At 37.6% G+C, this 19,447-nt stretch overlaps 2 protein-coding genes across 2 annotated transcripts in view; both read right to left on the bottom strand.

Moving 5' to 3' along the window:
* The window catches only part of avpr2ab (arginine vasopressin receptor 2a, duplicate b), a 36,340-nt gene extending 32,446 nt beyond the window's left edge, over positions 1-3,894 (bottom strand). Inside the window, exon 1 of the mRNA XM_053643241.1 lies at positions 3,547-3,894. The gene's annotated coding sequence lies outside the window, so the exon portion shown is untranslated. The remainder of the gene's footprint in view (positions 1-3,546) is intronic.
* A 3,178-nt stretch (positions 3,895-7,072) lies between these two features.
* Positions 7,073-19,447, bottom strand: part of LOC128619098 (isocitrate dehydrogenase [NAD] subunit gamma, mitochondrial-like) — a 16,023-nt gene continuing 3,648 nt past the window's right edge. Inside the window, exons 6-13 of the mRNA XM_053643002.1 lie at positions 18,550-18,682; positions 18,257-18,390; positions 16,085-16,187; positions 15,653-15,799; positions 15,460-15,554; positions 14,906-14,966; positions 11,328-11,456; positions 7,073-10,166 (exon numbers count right to left, since the gene is read on the bottom strand). Of these exons, the coding sequence (XP_053498977.1) occupies positions 11,352-11,456; positions 14,906-14,966; positions 15,460-15,554; positions 15,653-15,799; positions 16,085-16,187; positions 18,257-18,390; positions 18,550-18,682 (778 nt within the window). The 3' untranslated portion in view covers positions 7,073-10,166; positions 11,328-11,351. The remainder of the gene's footprint in view (positions 10,167-11,327; positions 11,457-14,905; positions 14,967-15,459; positions 15,555-15,652; positions 15,800-16,084; positions 16,188-18,256; positions 18,391-18,549; positions 18,683-19,447) is intronic.

Here is a 19,447-nt window from a genome sequence, read left to right as displayed (position 1 = left end):
GTGTGTGTGAGAGACAGAGAGTGTGTGGGTGTAGGTGTAGGTGTGTGTGCATATCATAAAGATGGCTAATGTGTCTGACATGTCATGGTCTGAGAATGTTTTTGAAATGACTTTAGCCTGCAGCAAGTACAAGCAACCTGCATAAAGGATGCACTTGAGCTACACACACACACACACACACACACACACACACACACACACAGTAAAAAAGTAATCCACTTTTTATGTGCATGCCAAGCTCATGATTAGAATCGGATCTTGAAACACTTTCTTGAATTTGCTGCATCAATGACATGGGGTAACAGGTGTCTGCTCTTTTTGCCAGCACATAACTACAGCTGGATTCTTCCAACATAACTAATGAGACACACATACCCATGAAATCCCTCACCATCAGCCCCACACACAGACACAGACGCATAACCATTTGCATCTAGTATATGGCTTACATTCTGTCATCTACCCTCTGAAACCTATTTATACAAGCATGAGCAATAACTTTAAACTGTGTTTCAATTCAAACACAAATGAAAATAGCCCACTGGAAATTCCTGGAAGAGGACAGATTGCTTGTCAGATGGAATGACGGCAGGCATTTTGAGAGGGCGCAAGAAAGAAGAAGCTGTGCAAGTAGGGAAGAGGGATGGAAAAGGCAGCAGCTGTTTAGGGAAGGGGGTGCTGGGAGAGGGCCAGGATGTGCAAAAGTCAAACCACACACTCTAATCTTGCTCTCAGGGTGACTGGACTGCTGAGTTCACACTGATCTTGTGTGATTCCCTGAAATCAGAATCAGAAATAGCTTTGCTCACCAAGTGTACCAGCACACACAAGGAATTGTTTTTCTGGTGTAGAGGTGCTCCCAGTACAATGCAACACACAACACACATATATTGCAGCATATTGCAACACACAACACACATAAAGAAAAAAAAATATTTAAGTAGAAAAAGTAGGGGAAAAAATGAGAAAAAGTAGAACAATGCTTAAAAAAAAGCACCCAGGCTGAAGATCCTGAGCCCTACTGCTCATGGGACGATGGGACATTGCAGAAGGTCCTAAGCTGGGTGGCACATGTCCAGTGAGCGCAACGCGATTATCATTGGGCTAGGTGGCATGATAGCACACAAGCAGCTGTGTGTGTATGTGTGCACACATTAAAGTGCTCAGAAGACAGATAAAGCAGAGGAAGAAGAAGGTGACGTCCGGCACAGTGTAGAAACACACTATACAGTTCCTCCAGGATGTTACGATTTTGAGATTGCACAAAGAATCACGAAATCAAGGAACCCGCTGAAATATTCGGAGGAACTTGCAATTTTTCAAAATTTCCACAGATTTTCCGCAGGTTTGGGCCAAGATGCATCACGTGACGTCATCACAACGTGCCTTCAGCTGAAGCCCTCTTTAATTCACGTGCATTGAACATGAGTTGAACATTTATCTCATCAAATAACACACAAATCACAAAAACAGTGAGGACTAAATAACATAACAAATGACTGAAAATGACAAAAACAAAAAAAGCTAAAAAAAACCCCATTAGTATAACTAAAAGCAGAACACATTAGAAAAACACACCGTATCACAGTAATTTGCATCATTTATTCACACAGCGATGGATTGAGGGGAACTCAAGTACTGTAATTATTCGTATCCATGGGATTCCACGCTTTGCTCCAAAATGCTCATTGCTCACATTCGACATAAATGCGGGGAAATGTTACATTTTAGTCTTTGCCGCTGCTTACTCTTTATGAACACATAGCACTAAGCATAAGCATATGTTAAATGCATGACAGAAAAGACATTCTGTAAAAAAAAAGTCTCATAATTCTCGATTGGAAAGTTGCCAATATTGTAATGACTATGGTAATAGCGACTTCGCTGAGTGATTAGCATTTCACAACACCATAGCATCTCATCACATGTTACATCGAAAGATGCGATTCATTTTAATTAAATTAATAGAAAAAAGAAAGAATGCTACAGAGATTATAGTTGTGGTATAACATGGCACCTAAACGGTATCTTTTGGGAGCCGAACAAATAAAAAAAAGAAGAAAAAAAGAAAAGCAGATGAAGAAAAGCTATGTTCTGCTTGACATTATTTATTGTTGTATTATTAATACTCCTGTTTTATTAAATGAAAATTATACCCATCCCCCTCTAAGGCCTAATGCAATAAAGTTTTGTGCTGTGCTTATTTTAAAGCCATTAAACTAGGTGAAATGCTTAATGTAGCATACATTTCTACATGTTGTTTATGCATGTTTGAATGTTATAAACTTAGAATGACAGCTTTGCTTACATGCTTTATTTTTTAAATGTGCTTTCTGACTTTATTTATGTAGCCTACGAACTAGGGGCTATGCGGAAATACTTGAGATCCACAATGGCCCAGGAGCACTTAACTGGACTTGCTGTTCTGAGTGTAAATCATGAAACATGTGAGACACATGGACGACAATAATCCGATATTAACCCGATTAAGACAATACTCTGATTAAGAAACTACCATGTAAACAGCAATTATTGATGACCTTAATCTGACTAAAGTCATACTCGAAGTAAACACAAATCAAATTAAGACGTGCGGAGTATTCCTTTTTTAATCACATTATGGAAGTGCATTATAGACATGTGCACACATAAATCACACTATTAACATCGTGTGGGAGTTTTCACCGCATTTTTTGGACAGGACACGTACACACACGGCAGTGCTCAACTGTTTGACGGCAAACAAGAGAGCACGGCTGCATCCGAAACCGTGTACTTACCTGCTATATAGTAGGAGAAATACATGTATTTCTATATAAGTACGAGGTTTCAGACACAGCCCATGGCTTCAAACAGTCATCTATTTGCACACATAGCAGGATAAATAATTAACTGCACTTGAAACTTTTGTAAAATAAAAAATAAAAACACCCAAAAGTGTATACGGTACCATAATGAAGACGAACTGTATGTCGATACGTGAAATTCTGGAGGGAACGTCGGACGGCGTGGCGTGGGGACGTAATGACGTGTGCTGTTAATCGATCTATGTTCTATAACATGTAAAACCTTAACATTAAAGGAATATTTTAAAAGCAACTCATGTAAACACCTTAATGACAATATTGTCCAATTCAGAATAAGATCAGTAATTAGATTATTGCCATGTAAACGAGTGTCATATAATGAGGTGATTGATGACTTTGCAGCAAAGAAGTCACACAAAATAAAAATCTAGAGAAGAGAAGAGATCTAGAAGAGATCTGTAGCCTTTCTGATAAGATCTGTTGTCTGTGTGAATCACACTTATATTTCAAAAATTTATATTTTATTTATATTTACATTTTATTTTATTGAGCTGTGTTTTATGTATATTTCTGTTGTTTTATTTTTCTAGTTCAGATATAATTTCATATATTTGTTTAGATCTTTGCATTTTCTACATATAGTTCTGATACAATTGTTGTATTATTACATTGAATATGTTGCACTTAATAAACATCTATACACTGAAATATGGAAAATGTAATTGTGCTCTTCACTTACCAAATTCCAGTGCTATGAGAGTTTTTACATCAATGGGTCCATATTCATGATCTTGCCTAGGGTCCCACGACCCCTCGGGCCGGCCCTGACCGTACGTGCTGACTGTATGAAACACATCAAAATACTTTTGACTTATGTGTACGAGTACATATTTTTAAAACGAGTGTGATAAGAATAAATGAATGAAATTGACTCTGTTGGCCTTTACAACATGCTGAACAATGAGCTACAACTAAGACGAGCGAGAAACTAAGTGTCTTCATGCATCCCCCAAAGATTTTGTTTCAATTTCCAAAGAGAGCTGCTGTAATGGATTTCGTTCCCTGCAATCTGATATAGGTAAGGATAAAGCTGGAAAAACAGCCCATTTAGGTCAGATCTGGTATGGATCTGCACTCAGAGAACAGGAATTTTCATCAACTCCAGCATGTAGTGGGTGAGAGAAAGCTGGAAAAGATAGCAGAGGTTGTGATGGCTCATGTGGGAGTTACACATTACATTCAGTCCATGGAATGTAAACGAACTACCTTCATCGCCATGTTGCACTTGGCACCCTGCACACACAAGCACACCATCCATATGCTATAACATATTTAGAAATGCCTACTGTTCTGGAGATTCCGTCTAGATAGAAATACCAGCTGTATTGTGATAGGATTATTAAAGATAAAAACAGCTTTTTTGTGCAATTTCTTATGTATTGCTGTATGGGTAACTCTGTATTCTACTTCGCTCACTTTCTCCTCATGTCATCTTTAAGCACTAAGTGTTTTTCCTGTTCTGATCCCTATAAAGTGGCTGTCTCATACTCAGGTGTGCAATGCTCCCAGGACAGCCCAGCCCCTCTCTCCTGGGACACATAAACTCTGAGTTTTGGTTGGACAAAGACATCCAAATATATGCTAAACGAGCCAAACATGCAAGAATGTGTGAGAAACTATAAGGATAATAAAAATCCTTACAATAACAACAAACTCCACAGGTCCTTTCTCTTTAAGTACTTGGTCCTTTATCCAGCAAACTATTTTTCCTTTATTTCCACACTTTTTTCTCTGGCATTCCCTCACTGGCAAAGACAAAGTGTCTTTTCCCACCACCCAATTGCTTTCTTATTAGCAGAAAGCACTCAAATTAACTTGATGAACATTCTGTTCATTAAAAGACTCCACTTTCTCTCTGTGGCACTGTCTCATGTGCTTTTTTATATATAGTAGTTTAAACCTTAGCAGCTCCAAACCCAATGCTGTCAAATAAATCAAAGTCTTATGCAGGCTCAAGATGTTTAATTACATCACATTCACTTTAGATACTTGATTGCTCTGATTTATTTGGTTAGATCCTATCCTCTGTCCTAAAATGACACAATATCTACATGGATATGATCTATAGGCACCATGAAAAACAAACAAAAAATGTCATAATCGTACGATAATCTGTCACTGAAATAATGATATGAATGACCATTAAACAAAAATAAACTAATATCAGGCACATCAGCTCTAAACTACATTCAGTGTTTTTAATTTTTTTAATTTTTATTATCGTGGGCCAGTATTATTTGATCACAATGTTACAAATGGGACAACTGCTTTTTCTTTCCAGATTGAAATGAATTTAGAATAGATTATATTGAAAATATACGCTCAGCGTTCACTTAAAGAAGACTTCTAAAACTGGACATATTTTCGACTATCCGATCAGCCAATCATGTGACAGCAGACCAGTACATAAACTCAATGTTATGTATGCAGCAACAGGTCACAAGCTTAAGTTAGTGCTCACATCAAACATTTGAATGGGGAAAAAGTGTGATCTCTTTGACTAACCATGTCACGGTTTTTGGTACCAGATGGGCTGGTTTGAGTGTTTCATAAACTGCTGATCTCTTGGGATTTTCCCACATAACAGTCTCTAGAGTTTACACAGAATGGTGTGAAAAGCAAAAAAACATTGAGCCAGTTCTGTGGGTGGAAGCACCTTGTTTAACGCCTTAATTAATAACTATATACAATCAGGTCCATAAGTATTTGAACACTGATACAATTTTGGAAATGTTGCCTCTGTACATCACCACAATGGATTTGAAATGAAGCAATCAAGATTTGATTGAAGTGTAGACTTTCAGCTTTAATTCAAGGGGTTTAACAGGAATATTGCATTAACCGTTTAGGAATTACATTCATTTATTACAGAGTCCCTCCATTTTGCAGGCTCGAAAGTAATTGGACAAACTAACATGATCATAAACATTAGGATTATTTTTAACACTTGGATGCAAATCCTTTGCAATCAGTGTCTGCTGGAAGTCTGGAGCCCATATACATCACCAAATACTGAGTCCTCAGGTTTTTCTTCAACTAGGAAAGAATTCTGCGATTATCCACTTTAGTTGTCTTTCGTGGCGTTCCAGGACTTCTGGTATTTCTGAAGTCGCCAGTGTATTTCTTCTTTTTAAAAATGTACCAAATTGTTGCTTTGGCCACTCGTAAAGTTTCTGCTATCTCTCTGATAGGTCCGTTTTGTATTGCTTTTTACGTCTAATGATGGACTCATTCACTTGCATTGACACCTCTTTGGACTAAATATTTAGAGTTTCTGTAAACAGCTACCAAATGCAAAATCAATGCCTGGAAACAGGCCAAACCTGGCCATGAAACTGCCAATCAGTCAACTGTCCAATTACTTTTGGGCCTGTGAAAATGGAGGGACATGAAAATGGCTGTAATTCCTAAAAGAGTAATGCAATATTTCTGTTAAACCACTTGAATTAAAGCCGAAAGTCTACACTTCAATCACAGCTTGACGGCATCATTTCAAATCCATTGTGGTGGTGTGCATAGGCAAAATTATGTCACTGTCCAAATACTTATGGACCTGACCATATTTAATAAACATAAGGAGACAGACAGACACAGTATGATCACGGTTATTGCCTTCCATTGTTTTCCCAATTTGGCCACTGCAGACATGCTTCAACACTGGATGATTGCAACATCATCAGCTCATACAGTAGATTGCTAAGTGTTAGATTTAAGCAGAAAAAAACAAGATGATGTGTGCCACTCCTATCCTGGAACATCTACATAGTTTTTAGATTTACTTATTTGGCAGATGCTTAAATGTGACTCACTTGTAAAGCAAAATAAAAATTCAAGCATATATCTGCACAGATAATTGGCTAATGGCTTCTCTCAAGACAAAAAAAAATGCTCTATTTCTGCAAACCATTGCATGGACTTCGGCTAAATGGTAACGTTCCATCTCCTATAATAATATCTAACACTGATCCTTGACTCTGTACAAAGCCACCGAAAACAAATGAAGTAAAACTAAAATATTTGGAGGGAGTAAGTGTGCATTAAATATAACAAGTGACTCATTTTGAATTATTATTATTGTATTGCGTCACCGGATGATTCATTTGCTTGAGCTTATTATCTTAAAAGTTTAAGTGCAATGCTTTCTTCCTTGCTTTATTTTAATTTTTTTAATGTTTCAAGTTTGATACCTGCAGCTATTTACCAAATCTATTTTATAATGGAAAGTAAGCATAATCAACCATACTTTTAATAGCATTCTGCTGTAGACCATAAATACAACAGTTTGAACTCTATTTAAAATACCCTAGATGTGAGATCATTTTGAACTTTAGTCTTTAATCTTCAGTTCAACTGCTTTAAAATAGAATTTTATTGAAAAGTGCTTTTAAATAGCAATTTTATGGAAGATGTTCTCATCGAGGTTTGGGCAGGCATCATGATGTTTCCCCCACGTAAAACACTGTCCAGTGATGAATATGCAGTGTTCATGCCTGCGGGCCAGAGCATATGTTGTCCATATGTGTGTACAGATGTATGCATTTATAATGCTACATAATCTTTTGGATGTTTTGTTAAGCTTGCTTTAGTGTGATGATTGGATTTCAGCACCATCTATTGGCAATGAATAATCTGTGGAAAACAGGAATACTTTTAATCAAATGGTTCTTCTTCTTCTTTGTCTTCAAAAAAGCAAACATTTTAATGAAAAAGTACATAGTGTACAATAAGTATTTTTTGAGGTGAGAAGTATTTATTGCACAATATCTCAACGGTTTATATTTGATCCATAGCACTACATTCGTTAAAAAAAAAAAAGACAAACAATTCTATATGCTATTAGTAGTGTAGATTCCTGACAGGAGCTTTTATGCATTTTCCTGAACATTAACACACAATGAGCGTCGGTCTTCAGTAACAGCATTATGTAAGTCAAAAGGCAGAGTAGCCACAGTCTATCTGATATCCCAATGCAGGAAACATCACTCATCACAGTAACTGGTTCTATCTTTTCCCCCTAGTTTACTCCTGCTTGTGTAACAAACCCATGCCATTAGGTGCAAATTTACAGAATTATCTATATTTCTGCCTAAATGACCTCAAACATCATCAGATTTTCATCAGAAGTCCTGAAAGTAGATAAAGAGAACTGAATTTAAAAAATGAGACAAAATATTACACTTGGTCATTTATTTATTCAGGGAAATGGCCCAATATTACATATCTGTGAGTGATAAAAGTATGTGAACCTCTAGCATTAGCAGTTTAATTTGAAGGTGAAATTAGAGTCAGGTGTTTTCAGTCAATGGGATGACAATCAGGTGTGAGTGAGTCCATGAACTGAATCCCAAGGCAATGACGCTAAGCACACAAATTGTGCTACTAAAGAATGGTTAAAGAAGAATAAAGTTAATGTTTTGGAATGGCCAAATCAAAGTCCTGAGCTTAATCCAATATTAAGTCCTGAGGAAAAGAATCCAATATTACATATCTGTGAGTGGCAAAAGTATGTGAACCTTTGCTTTCAGTATCTGCTGTGACCCCCTTGTGCAGCAATAACTGCAACTAAACATTTTCAGTAAGTGTTGATCAGTCCTGCACACCGACTTGGAGGAATTTTAGCCTGTTCCTCAGTACAGAACAGCTTCATCTCTGGGTTTGGTGGGTTTCCTCACATGAACTGCTTACTTCAGGTCCTTCCACAGCATTTCTATTGGATTAAGCTCAGGACTTTGACTTGACCATTCCAAAACATTAACTTTATTCTTCTTTAACCATTCTTTAGTAGAACAAATTGTGTGCTTAGGGTCGTTGCTTTGGGATTCAGTTCATGGACTCACTCACACCTGACTGTAATTTTACCTTCAAATTAAACTGCTAATCCTACAGGTTCGCATACTTTTGCCACTCACAGATATGTAATATTGGATCATCTTCCTCAATAAATAAATGACCAAGTATAATATTTTGTCTCATTTGTTTAACTGGGTTCTCTTTATCTACTTTTAGGACTTGTGTGAAAATCTGATGATGTTTAAGGTCATATTTATTCACAAATATAGAAAATTCTTTCAACAAACACAAACTTTAAAGCACCACTGTATTTTTCTTAAAGATTAATTAGTGTTGGAGTGTTATCCGTGTTCAAGTATTGCAGTGTTTGTTGGTCCAGAATTTATGCACCGTTATGTCAAGAGAACAGCCTACCCATAAATCACACATCAAGTTATGAACACAGTAATCCTCTGTTCCATGTATCTGTAATAAACCTAATAACAAACCTCGGATTGTTCTGTTGTCAGAGGAAGCTTTAAAAAAAACCTGGATAACTCTGAGAGGTATGTCAGTAACATTTATATCCCTGGAAGTTTATGAAATTTCTGCACGTCTAATCAGCACATATCCATCACCCGCATACTGGTGATTGAATTACATATTAATGCAAAACAACAGCCTTAGTCTAGTGTTGTGTAAATGTACAATATGGAACATTTGCATAATTAGTACAGACAAATGTGTCCATGAATCCCTTTGATAAAGATCTGTTAAAGAGTGCATGTAACAGGCGTGTTGCCATATTTCATGCTTCAGTGTCTTGAATATGTATTTAGGCTCATACTGAGGTGTGCTTAACAGTGTCTGTGTTTTGCTAAAAATGGTCACTTGATGCGTTTGATCTTATGCTGCATTCGACTAAAACTCTGAATTTGTACCTCTGACTAGGAAAAAATAAATAAAATGCCCCCTTGCCATTGTCAAATCAACATGGCTGCTCACAACATCGACAATAAGCAAAGAAGCACTTCCTTACTTTTAAATGAGTTATACTGTATATACAAGTATTTGCTTTAGATCAATCAACACACATATATTGGCTTGTTAAATGTATAACACTGACTATACAGGAGATAATTATACATCACTCATCAAAGTTAGCTTGTTAGTTTTTTGGCTAACAAAAGATGAACATTGAGGTGTTCGTGTTTTTGCACCACTTTGTAGCTTGAATGCGCAGAGGTCGAAATTACGTAATTCCAAAAGTTCCGACTTTCCACTTCTAAGTTTAGTCAAATGCAGCATTAGTTCTTACAAGTAAACGCTGGATATTTAAAAATCTGTCCACTGACTGCTAATGTTTAATTACTGTCACAGGAAAAGCAGTGTAATTTGAAAGCAGTGTAATTAAAAATGTTATAGCTTAATGTTATAAAGCTGCAAGCACAATCAAACACACACACACACAAAACCCAATTCACCAAGCTTCACCTAATTTTGCGGTATATATTGATTGGAGACGTCTTCCTAAAAAAAGCATAAAAAAAAACAACAAATGATTATTTCTGGCACATATTTAAGCCCTGGTTAGTGTGTATGAGAGTTTGTTCATACAGGGTTTCATCATCAACGTTAATAACGTTGAATATCCTTGTGGAATGCACAACAGTTAAGGAATAAAACACTTCACGACATGCTGTTATACTGTAGGAGGATAATCAATTTAACGCACTTAAGCTACCACCCTGAAGTTTATCATTTTCCAATAACAGCACATCCTGTAGTATTTTAATCTTCTTGTACCACAGCAATTTGGCAATGCTGACATTTTCAAAACATTATTAATGAACGACATCTACATTTTATCGGTTTATAGTTACATTTAATATTAATGTATTATTCACTTTTATTTAGCAATAAAACAGTCCTTCCAGGATTTTGCGATTTCGCGATTGCAGAAATGAGCACAAAATCAAGCAAACTCCGCAATATTCGGAGGAGCTTGCAATTTTTCAAAATTACCACAGGTTTTCTGCACATTTGGGGCAAGACGCGTCATGTGACGTCATCACAACACGCAGTCAGCCAAAGTCCTCTTCATGTGCGTTCAACATGAGTACAGCTAAAAGGTCAGATTTACTGCCAATCCAAGTAGTTTTGCACAAAAAAGCGCAAAAAAAAACCTCTGTGAAATCCTGTACGGACTGATGAAACTCTTCTCTTTTTTCTCCTCTCGCTTGAAGTTAATACAATGAAAAAAAAAAAAAAAACACAGTCCCGAAGACTTTCCCGTGTTGGAAAATGAAAAGTTACGGTTTTACTTTACTTCACTGTTACAAAGCTCGAACACTGGTCCTTCCAAAAATGGCACATAAATGTCTTCTCACAGAAAACGCAACAATTACATTTAAGAAAAAATGTTTTAAGAATCTGTTAATGTGGACTGTCCACTATAGAAGATCCTGTGTAAGCTGTTACCATAGAAATTATACCATATTGGAATGAGCGTATTAATATAAACCTTGCAGCCGCTCAGAGCTGCTGTTCAACACCTTCTGACCAATCGGAATTGATCATTCAACACAACTGTGGTCTGCTGTACATAAGAATATTGTAGTATTACAGTACATAATGTTGCATTCTAATTGATGTCGCTCATGCAGAGTGCTTGAGAGGGATTCTTCCTACCTGATGTTCAGGTGATGTGGTTGTTCAGATGGGTTTGGAGATGTGCAGTCTGCTCCTCTGAACCTCCTGCATTATGGCTTGCACCACCTCAGACGTCGTGCCCTGACCCCCCAGATCAGCTGTGTGTAACTGAACGGCCAGGAGGGGGAAAAACGAGGTAGTGAAGGTTAAAAACTATCTAATAGAGGCCGTGTCCTCACATGAATCTAGGTATTTAGGTATACAGTATTTAGTATTTAGGTATACGGAAAGTATTTAGGTATACAGTCATGTGAAGATATAAGTACACCCAATGGAAATTGTTTTTCTTTTTTTGGACAAGCAAACATTTGATCATGCAACAGTGCCTATTAATGAAGTTACTATACTTGAACAAACCCACAAGGAAAATGAGCTTTTTCAATAATTTATTAAACAGAAATAAAAATAGATGTGATATTCTTCTGTGGAAAAAGTAAGTACACCCTTGGTCTCAGAAACTAGTATTGCCCCCTTTAACAGAAATAACTTCTTGTAGGTGTTTTGCATAATTGTCCACCAGGCTTGCTAGAATTTTTGACCACTGTTCCATGCAATATTCTTTCGCTTGCAAGATATTTGAGGGTTTTCTTGCATGCACTGCCTGTTTCAAATCCCCCCACATCATTTCAATGGGATTCAAATCTAGGCTTTGACTAGGCCATTCCATAACCCTCCATTTCCTCTTTTTGAGCCATTCCTTGGTGGATTTGCTAGTGTGCTTAGGATCATTATCCTGTTGAAAGGTCGACTTTTGGTTCAACTTAAACCTTCTGATAGATGGCCTCACATTATCTTCAAGCACTCTTTGATACGATGCAGAATTCATAGTTGAATCATTGAATGCAAGATGTCCAGTCCCTGAGATAGCGAAGCAACCCCGAACCATAACATTTACACCACTGTGCTTCACAGTTGGTATGAGGTGCTTTTCCTGAAAAGCTGCCTTTGGTCTGCGCCAAACATGTCTGCTGTTACTGTGGCCAAACAACTCTATCTTTGATTTATCTGTCCAGAGCACATTATTCCAAAAGGCCTGTTCTTTGCCTATATGCTCATTGGCAACTGTAGTCTTGCAAAGGCTTGACCTAGCATGCCTCCCATGCAGGTCAAATTTGTGCAATGTCTTTCTGATTGCAGAAGCATGCACTTTGACACGAACAGTTGCAAGATTTTCTAGCAGATCCTGTGATGAAATTTTGGGGTTCTTGGAGACTTCTGTTTGCATCAGATGTTCTGCTCTTGGGCTGAATTTGCTGGGACTGCCAGTCCTGGACTAATTGACAGTCGTTCGACATCTGTGCCATTTGTAGATTATTTTCCTTACAGTGGAATGATGTATTACAAATCATCTGGAGATCTTTTTAAATACCATGCCAGACTCATAGGCATCCACAACCTTGTTTCTGAAGGCTTTACAGAACTCTTTAGATCTTGGCATGATGACACCACACACCTGAATATCAAAGGAAACACCAGCCACTAGATATGAGAGGGGTATAAATAAGACAGGTTCCACCTGCACTCCCTAAGTAGGTTCTAATCACTGGCACCCAATCTTCAACACCTGATTCTAATTATATGGATTTGAAGGTGTGATAAATGTAGATGTTTCCTTACTTTTCCATGTGTCTGATCTGCTTTTTGTTAATTTATATAGACAAATTGACTACAAAATATCAATTTTATGTGTCATTTGATAGAGTGTAACACCTTTAGTAATAGGCACTGTTTCAGAGATGATCAAATGTTTGCTTGTCCAAATATGTCAAAAAAGCCAGCAATTTCCATGGAATGTACTTATTTTTGTGCATTAAAATTGACAATTGTAGAGCTCAACGTGTACAGGACAACAACTCAGTTGCTTAGAGGCAAGAATCTGAGCAATTTTGAATACAGAGAGTGCACAAATAAATAATGACCCCAATATTACCTACTTCATCCATAACCAGAAATACTAGAGGATTGCAATGGAAAAAAGCTTCAGTACACTGAAAAGCTTGAGATAAAATGACACATAGTTTCCATCTGATTGAGAAATTTGACCACTCAGATTAAAAGAGATCCTAATACATCAATGATTTTGATGCATTATAGTAATACATAATGCATATATTACTGCGGCAGAGAGGAAAACACTGAATCAGAGAATCATCAGCGTTCTTCTAGTACCTGCAGTACCTGCTGCCTCTGTAGAGCAACCACCATCTCCACAGCTCCGACTCACCCCTGCCAACACTTCTTCACCCTCCTGTCCTCTGGAAGGTGCTACAGGTGTATCAATGCTCACACCACTTCTACCCCAGAGCCATCAACAGTCGGAACCAGCACAAGCTGCCCATATTCTCACCTATCAACTTTAATACCTTCTCAATACACATGGCTGCACTAGACACCTGTTCTCTCACACACACATACCACACCATGCTGGTAATGTTTTGGCATGTCATCTGCTTCAAATATTTTGCACATCTTTGCTGCAATGTTTTTTAAATATAATTTTTTTTTAAATATATCTTTTTTATCAGAGGCCAAAAAAAAGGAATTTGATTTTTGCGTGAATTTTTAGGACAGCAGTGGGTGTAAACCCCTCCAATTTCCCATCGCCCTTCTCAACAGCTGCTAAACACAGAGTGAGGATACTCTACAGTAGGGTTGCACCACGGTATACCGGTACTACGGTAACGTCGCGATACTAAAGCTCCAAATATCGCCAATGCCACTGTATTTTTTAAACGGTAGTGTCGACACTATGGTACATTCATCTCACTGCTTTAGCAGAATACACAAAAGTTAGTGACACTTCATTTAACCTAAATTCTTTACCGTAATCTTTAAAGATTTCCTATTTGCTATTAAGCAAGCTAACGTTATGCTAACCGCTGCGTGTAAATACTCAAATTAGCCATTTTGGCTATTAAGTGATCTAACGTTATGCTAACCTCTATGTCTAAATAATAAAATTAGCTGTGTTTTTATATCTACATTATTTATATCTATGTATTTGTGTAAATTGGGTTCATTTTGTAGGTTTGATTTATGAATTAACACAATGTTGTGTGGTATCGTGATACTACTTGGGATCGTTATATTTCAGCTGGTATAGTATCATAAGATATGTTTATGGTATCTTGTGACCACCCTATTCTACACACAGAAACCCAACAGTGTCCTGAGTAATCTTATAACAGACTTGAGGCGATAATAAAATTCATTTGTTTATACTCAATGAAAATTTTTTAATGCACATCTTGACATGTATATTGCACATCAGCTATCTGCACCACTAAGAATACATTTGTACTGTACATATGTGCAAATGAAACATATACAGTCTACTGTATATACTGTATATATATCCTTTTCATTAAATATATATAACATTCACTGCATAAAATTAAATGTCTACACACCCCTATTAAAATTGCAATTGAATTAAAAATTCAAGTGAAAACCAACCAGGTTATTACGTTTTTTCCTTCTTTCTTTTTCTCCCCTTAGAACATACTCCACATACTTGCATACGAGTGAGTAATGTAGTTAATAACATTCAATCATACCTGAGTCTCAGATAAAGTTGTAAGGACTGCTTTTCGAATTATCCTGGCATAATCATGAAGTCTAGAAGAGAAAGTATAAGATAGAAATAAATGTTAAACACCATCGATTAACACAAACCACTTAGATAGGACATCTCTAGAATAGATATCGGCACAACTTGCCAATTAAACAGATGATGAGTGTAGAATATGTTAAAGGAGCAAAATGCAACTGCAATGAAAAGGGAAAAAGATTTCCCTTTTCCCTAACAACCCTCCCCCTTCTGTGCCCAATGATTTGCCTTCTAAGGGAAAGGCATCAAGCTGGGCAGCTCTGTTCTGGGTATGAGCTGGGCAAATTTCTGGGCCAGAAAAATGGCAATTAAATTTGAAATCAAGAATCTAGACAGATCCATTGCATGGCGTTATTATGAATAACAGTTTTTCCAGGGTATCTTCGAAATATTATTATTATTATTATTATTATTATAGCTCTAGAAATAGTTTTGAATCATTACAAACTGCAAGTTTCATTTAATTCAGCAGGATGCTAAATCCAACTTCTCTTCACACACTTTAAATGATCCAGCATGAGGCAGCTGGCCAGCAGTGTAGCCGTGGGGTTTGCAATGTTCTTGTTAGCAATGCTTTTCCCAGTGTTCCTGGTGGCCTGCAGCACAAAGCACAAAAATAATGAGAATGTCTGGAATCCTTCTAAGAGCTCCTTTACCAACAGTTGAAGTGTTAAGTATGATTCCTCTCTCTTACTGTTTCAAAAACAGCGTAGTCTTTGCCATAGTTGGCCCCTGGGACTAAACCTGGGCCACCCACGAGTCCGGCACACACGTTGCTCACCACGTTACCATAGAGGTTTGGCATCACCATCACGTCGAACTGCTGGGGCTTGGAAACGAGCTGCATGCACAGAAATAAAACAGATACACAGCATACTTTTATGACTCACTTGCACCGTTTAGCCACTTTAGCCTTCAACAGTACCTGACAAGTGTCGGATCTCAACTAGGTGTTATTTCTGATTGCATTGAAGCAGAGAGAAACTAAACGCTGATACACCACACGCTTAAAAACACACTTTAAATTCCAGCTGATTTAAAGTAAAGGCAAAATTTACAGTAAGGTAAGAAAATACTGTGTAGAAAAATATTCTTAATCTCTGAGTGCATGCTGGTAAGCAGATACCTGCATGGTGGTGTTATCCACAATCATGTTGTCAAATGTAATGTCTGGATAGCCTGCTGCTACCTCCTTACAGCACTGCAGGAAGAGACCATCACCAAGCTTCCTGTACAGAGCAAAGCAAAGAGGAAACAGAGCCCAAGGTCTAAACCATAAAATCATTCCATTTGTGAAAATGGCATTGTTTCCATTTATGTGTAGCATAAAGTCTCATAGAGTGTCTTGCATAAGTATTCATCCTCTTGACATTTCCCACATTTTGTAATGTTACAATCGGGAACAGAAATTGACTTATGTGGGATTTTATCATCAATCTACAGAGAAGAGCCAATAATATTGAAATGGCTGGTGGTGAGTCAATATTGTTTGCAAAATTATTTACAAATGAAAAATGTCAAATTTGTGATTGCTTGAGGCCCCAGAATTTGTTAGAAAACATACCTAACAAGCAGCATCATAAAGACCAATGAACTGTCAAAACAACTCTAGGACAAAGATCTGGAAAAGTACTATTGCACAACTTCTTTAAAAATAATTTTGCAAACTATATTGGTCCCCTCACTTCAATATTATGGGCAACTTTGTGTATATTCATGATGTACAATCCCAATTAAGTCTCCAAATACAGAAAAGTTAATTTGTATAAGTTGCACTGTATAATTTAACATAATCCATCCATTTTCTGTACTACTTATCCTATACAGGGTCACAGGGAGACTAGAGCCTATCCCAAGGGACTCAGGGCATGGGACACTTTGGAAACGCGAATCAGCCTACGATGCATGTTTTTGCACTGGGCGAGGAAACCAGAGTATCCGAAGGAAACCCTCGAATCATGGGGAGAACATGCAAACTTCGTGCACACAGGTCGGAGGCGGGAATCGAACCTCCAACCCCCGAGGCTTGAGGCAAATGTGCTAGCTACTAAGACACTGTGCCCCCCTTAAACATAATCCACAGTTTCCTCCACTAATACTGGCACAATTGGTAAATATGTGCAAAGAAGGCTGAGAAAAATAGTCTTTATTGTTTAAAAAAAACCCATAAAAATACTCTCATGGATAACAAACAATTGCTAACAAAACACAAGTTTATCAAAAAAAAAAAATGTTTGTTAAATATAGGTGTGCAACAATTATTGGCACCCTTTTAGTTAATACTTTGTGCTACTTCCCTTTGCCAAGATAACAGCTCTGAGTCTTCTCCTATAATGCCTGATGAGGTTGGAGAATACATGGCAAGGGATCTGAGACCATTCCTCCATACAGAATCTCTCCAGATCCTTCATAAAGTTTGTTTGAAGTTCCAGTAGTATCTGGCAAACTGAAGACGCTTGAGTTTGTTTTTGGATGAGAGTAGAGGCTTTTTTCTTGAAACCCTTCCAAAGAGCTTGTGGTGATGTAGGTGACTCTGGATTGTAATTTTGGAGACTTTCTGACCTCAAAACGCAACTAACTTCTGCAATTCTCCAGCTGTGATCCTTGGAGATTTTTTGGGCACTGGAACCATCCTCTTCACAGTGCATTGAGACAATATAGACACAAGTCCTCTTCCAGGTTGATTCCTAACATTTCCAGTTGACTGGAACTTCTTAATTATTGCCCTGATGGTGGAAATGGGCATTTTCAATACTTAAGCTATTTTCTTATAGCCACTTCACATTTTGTGAAGCTCAACAACCTTTTGCCACACATCACCACTATATTCCTTTGTCTTACCCATTGTAATGAATGACTAAGAGAATTTGGCCTATGTGTTACCTCATATTTATGCCCCTGTGAAACAGGAAGTCATGGTTGAACAATTTTCTGTTCCTAGTCATCCAGGTGTACTAAAACATTTAAAATATCAACGGGAATATACAAATATATTTTTCTCATATGAATTCATAGTGGTGCCAATAATTATTGCACAACTATATTTAACAAAGACATTTTTTTTTGGATAAACCTGTGTTGTGTTTGCAATTGTTTGATATCCATGAGAGCTGAGTATTTTTCTGAATTTGTTTGAACAAAAGATAAAAAGGTTAAACAATAAAGACAATTTTTCCACAACCTTTTCATATTCACCAAGGGTGCAAATATTAGTGGAGGGCACTGTATGTATTATTTCTGCTTTACATAGAAAATATAGAATATAGAAAAACAGAAAATATTGTAGATTGAAACAGACATGATGTTGGCTTTATGTACAGCAGTGACCCTGCGACGTCCTTTTTCTCGGGCAAGTTTGAAGGCATATTCAGCGATCCGCAACGAGTTTATCCGAGTGATGATCTTCAGACACTCCACGACTCCTGGGACATTCTGAGGAAATAAAAAGGTTTGAATGTACTACACATAATATTGATTGTTTATTCATTCATTTTCTAAATGAATCCTTGGATATATAAAGAAACCTTTGCACTGGCACACCTGTATGTAAGTGTGTGTGTGCATGATAAAAAGAGTAAACCTGGTACAAACCTCATGCTCTAAGCTGCTATACTCTCCTTCTGTATTCTCTCTAAGGATGATGATGTCTATGTCCTTGTGCCGGGTTTGGACACCAGGGAGAGTCTGGCAGTGCATCACATTAGCATATAGGTCCAGGGATGTGCTGAGGTTTTAAACAAGGGACATTTGTGTTTGTCATACAAACTAGAATTAAATCATAAAAACCAATTAAACTGTACTTTGCAACTTTTGTATTTAACAATAAACACTGTCACAAAGCAGCTTTACAGATATCTGGATGTAGATTTACATCCCTACAGAGTAAACACTGGAAAGGAAAATCTCCCTGAGATGACATGAGGGAGAAACCTTGAGAGGACCTAGATTCAAAAGGAACGCATCCTCTTCTGGATGACAGGAGAGCCATCCATCCATTTTGTGTACTACTTATCCTACACAGGGTCGCGGGGAGCCTAGAGCCTACCCGAAGGGACTCAGTGCACAAAGTGGGGGACACCCTGGACATAGTATGGCAAAATCACACACGCTATGGACTATTTAGAAATGCCCATTTACCTACAACGCATGTCTTTGGACTGGGGGAGGAAACTGGAGTACCCAGAGGAAACCCCGGAGATCATGCAAACTCCACACACACAGGGTGGAGGCGGGATTAAGATAATTCGTTACTCTACTACAACTGTATCATATAAAGCCAAATAGTAGTAAGTGTGTTGAAAGAGTGTTCAGTATGAGCACACTGAGAATAAGAGTCCTGAGATAAGCACATGGAGATTTTTATGATTACAGCAGCAGTTCTACAGTATCCAGGTCAGATTATCCACTGAAGCAAGGGTGGGCATAAACTGCTTTTGGAAAGTGCAAAATCCATGTGGGACTATCCACAGCACGAGAATGTGTACACTTT

The sequence above is a fragment of the Ictalurus furcatus genome, chromosome 15 (genome assembly GCF_023375685.1).
Source record: "Ictalurus furcatus strain D&B chromosome 15, Billie_1.0, whole genome shotgun sequence".
Classification (NCBI taxonomy): domain Eukaryota; kingdom Metazoa; phylum Chordata; class Actinopteri; order Siluriformes; family Ictaluridae; genus Ictalurus; species Ictalurus furcatus.
The sequence above is the reverse complement of the archived record's forward strand: the minus strand, read 5'-3'. Positions and strand labels throughout refer to the sequence as shown.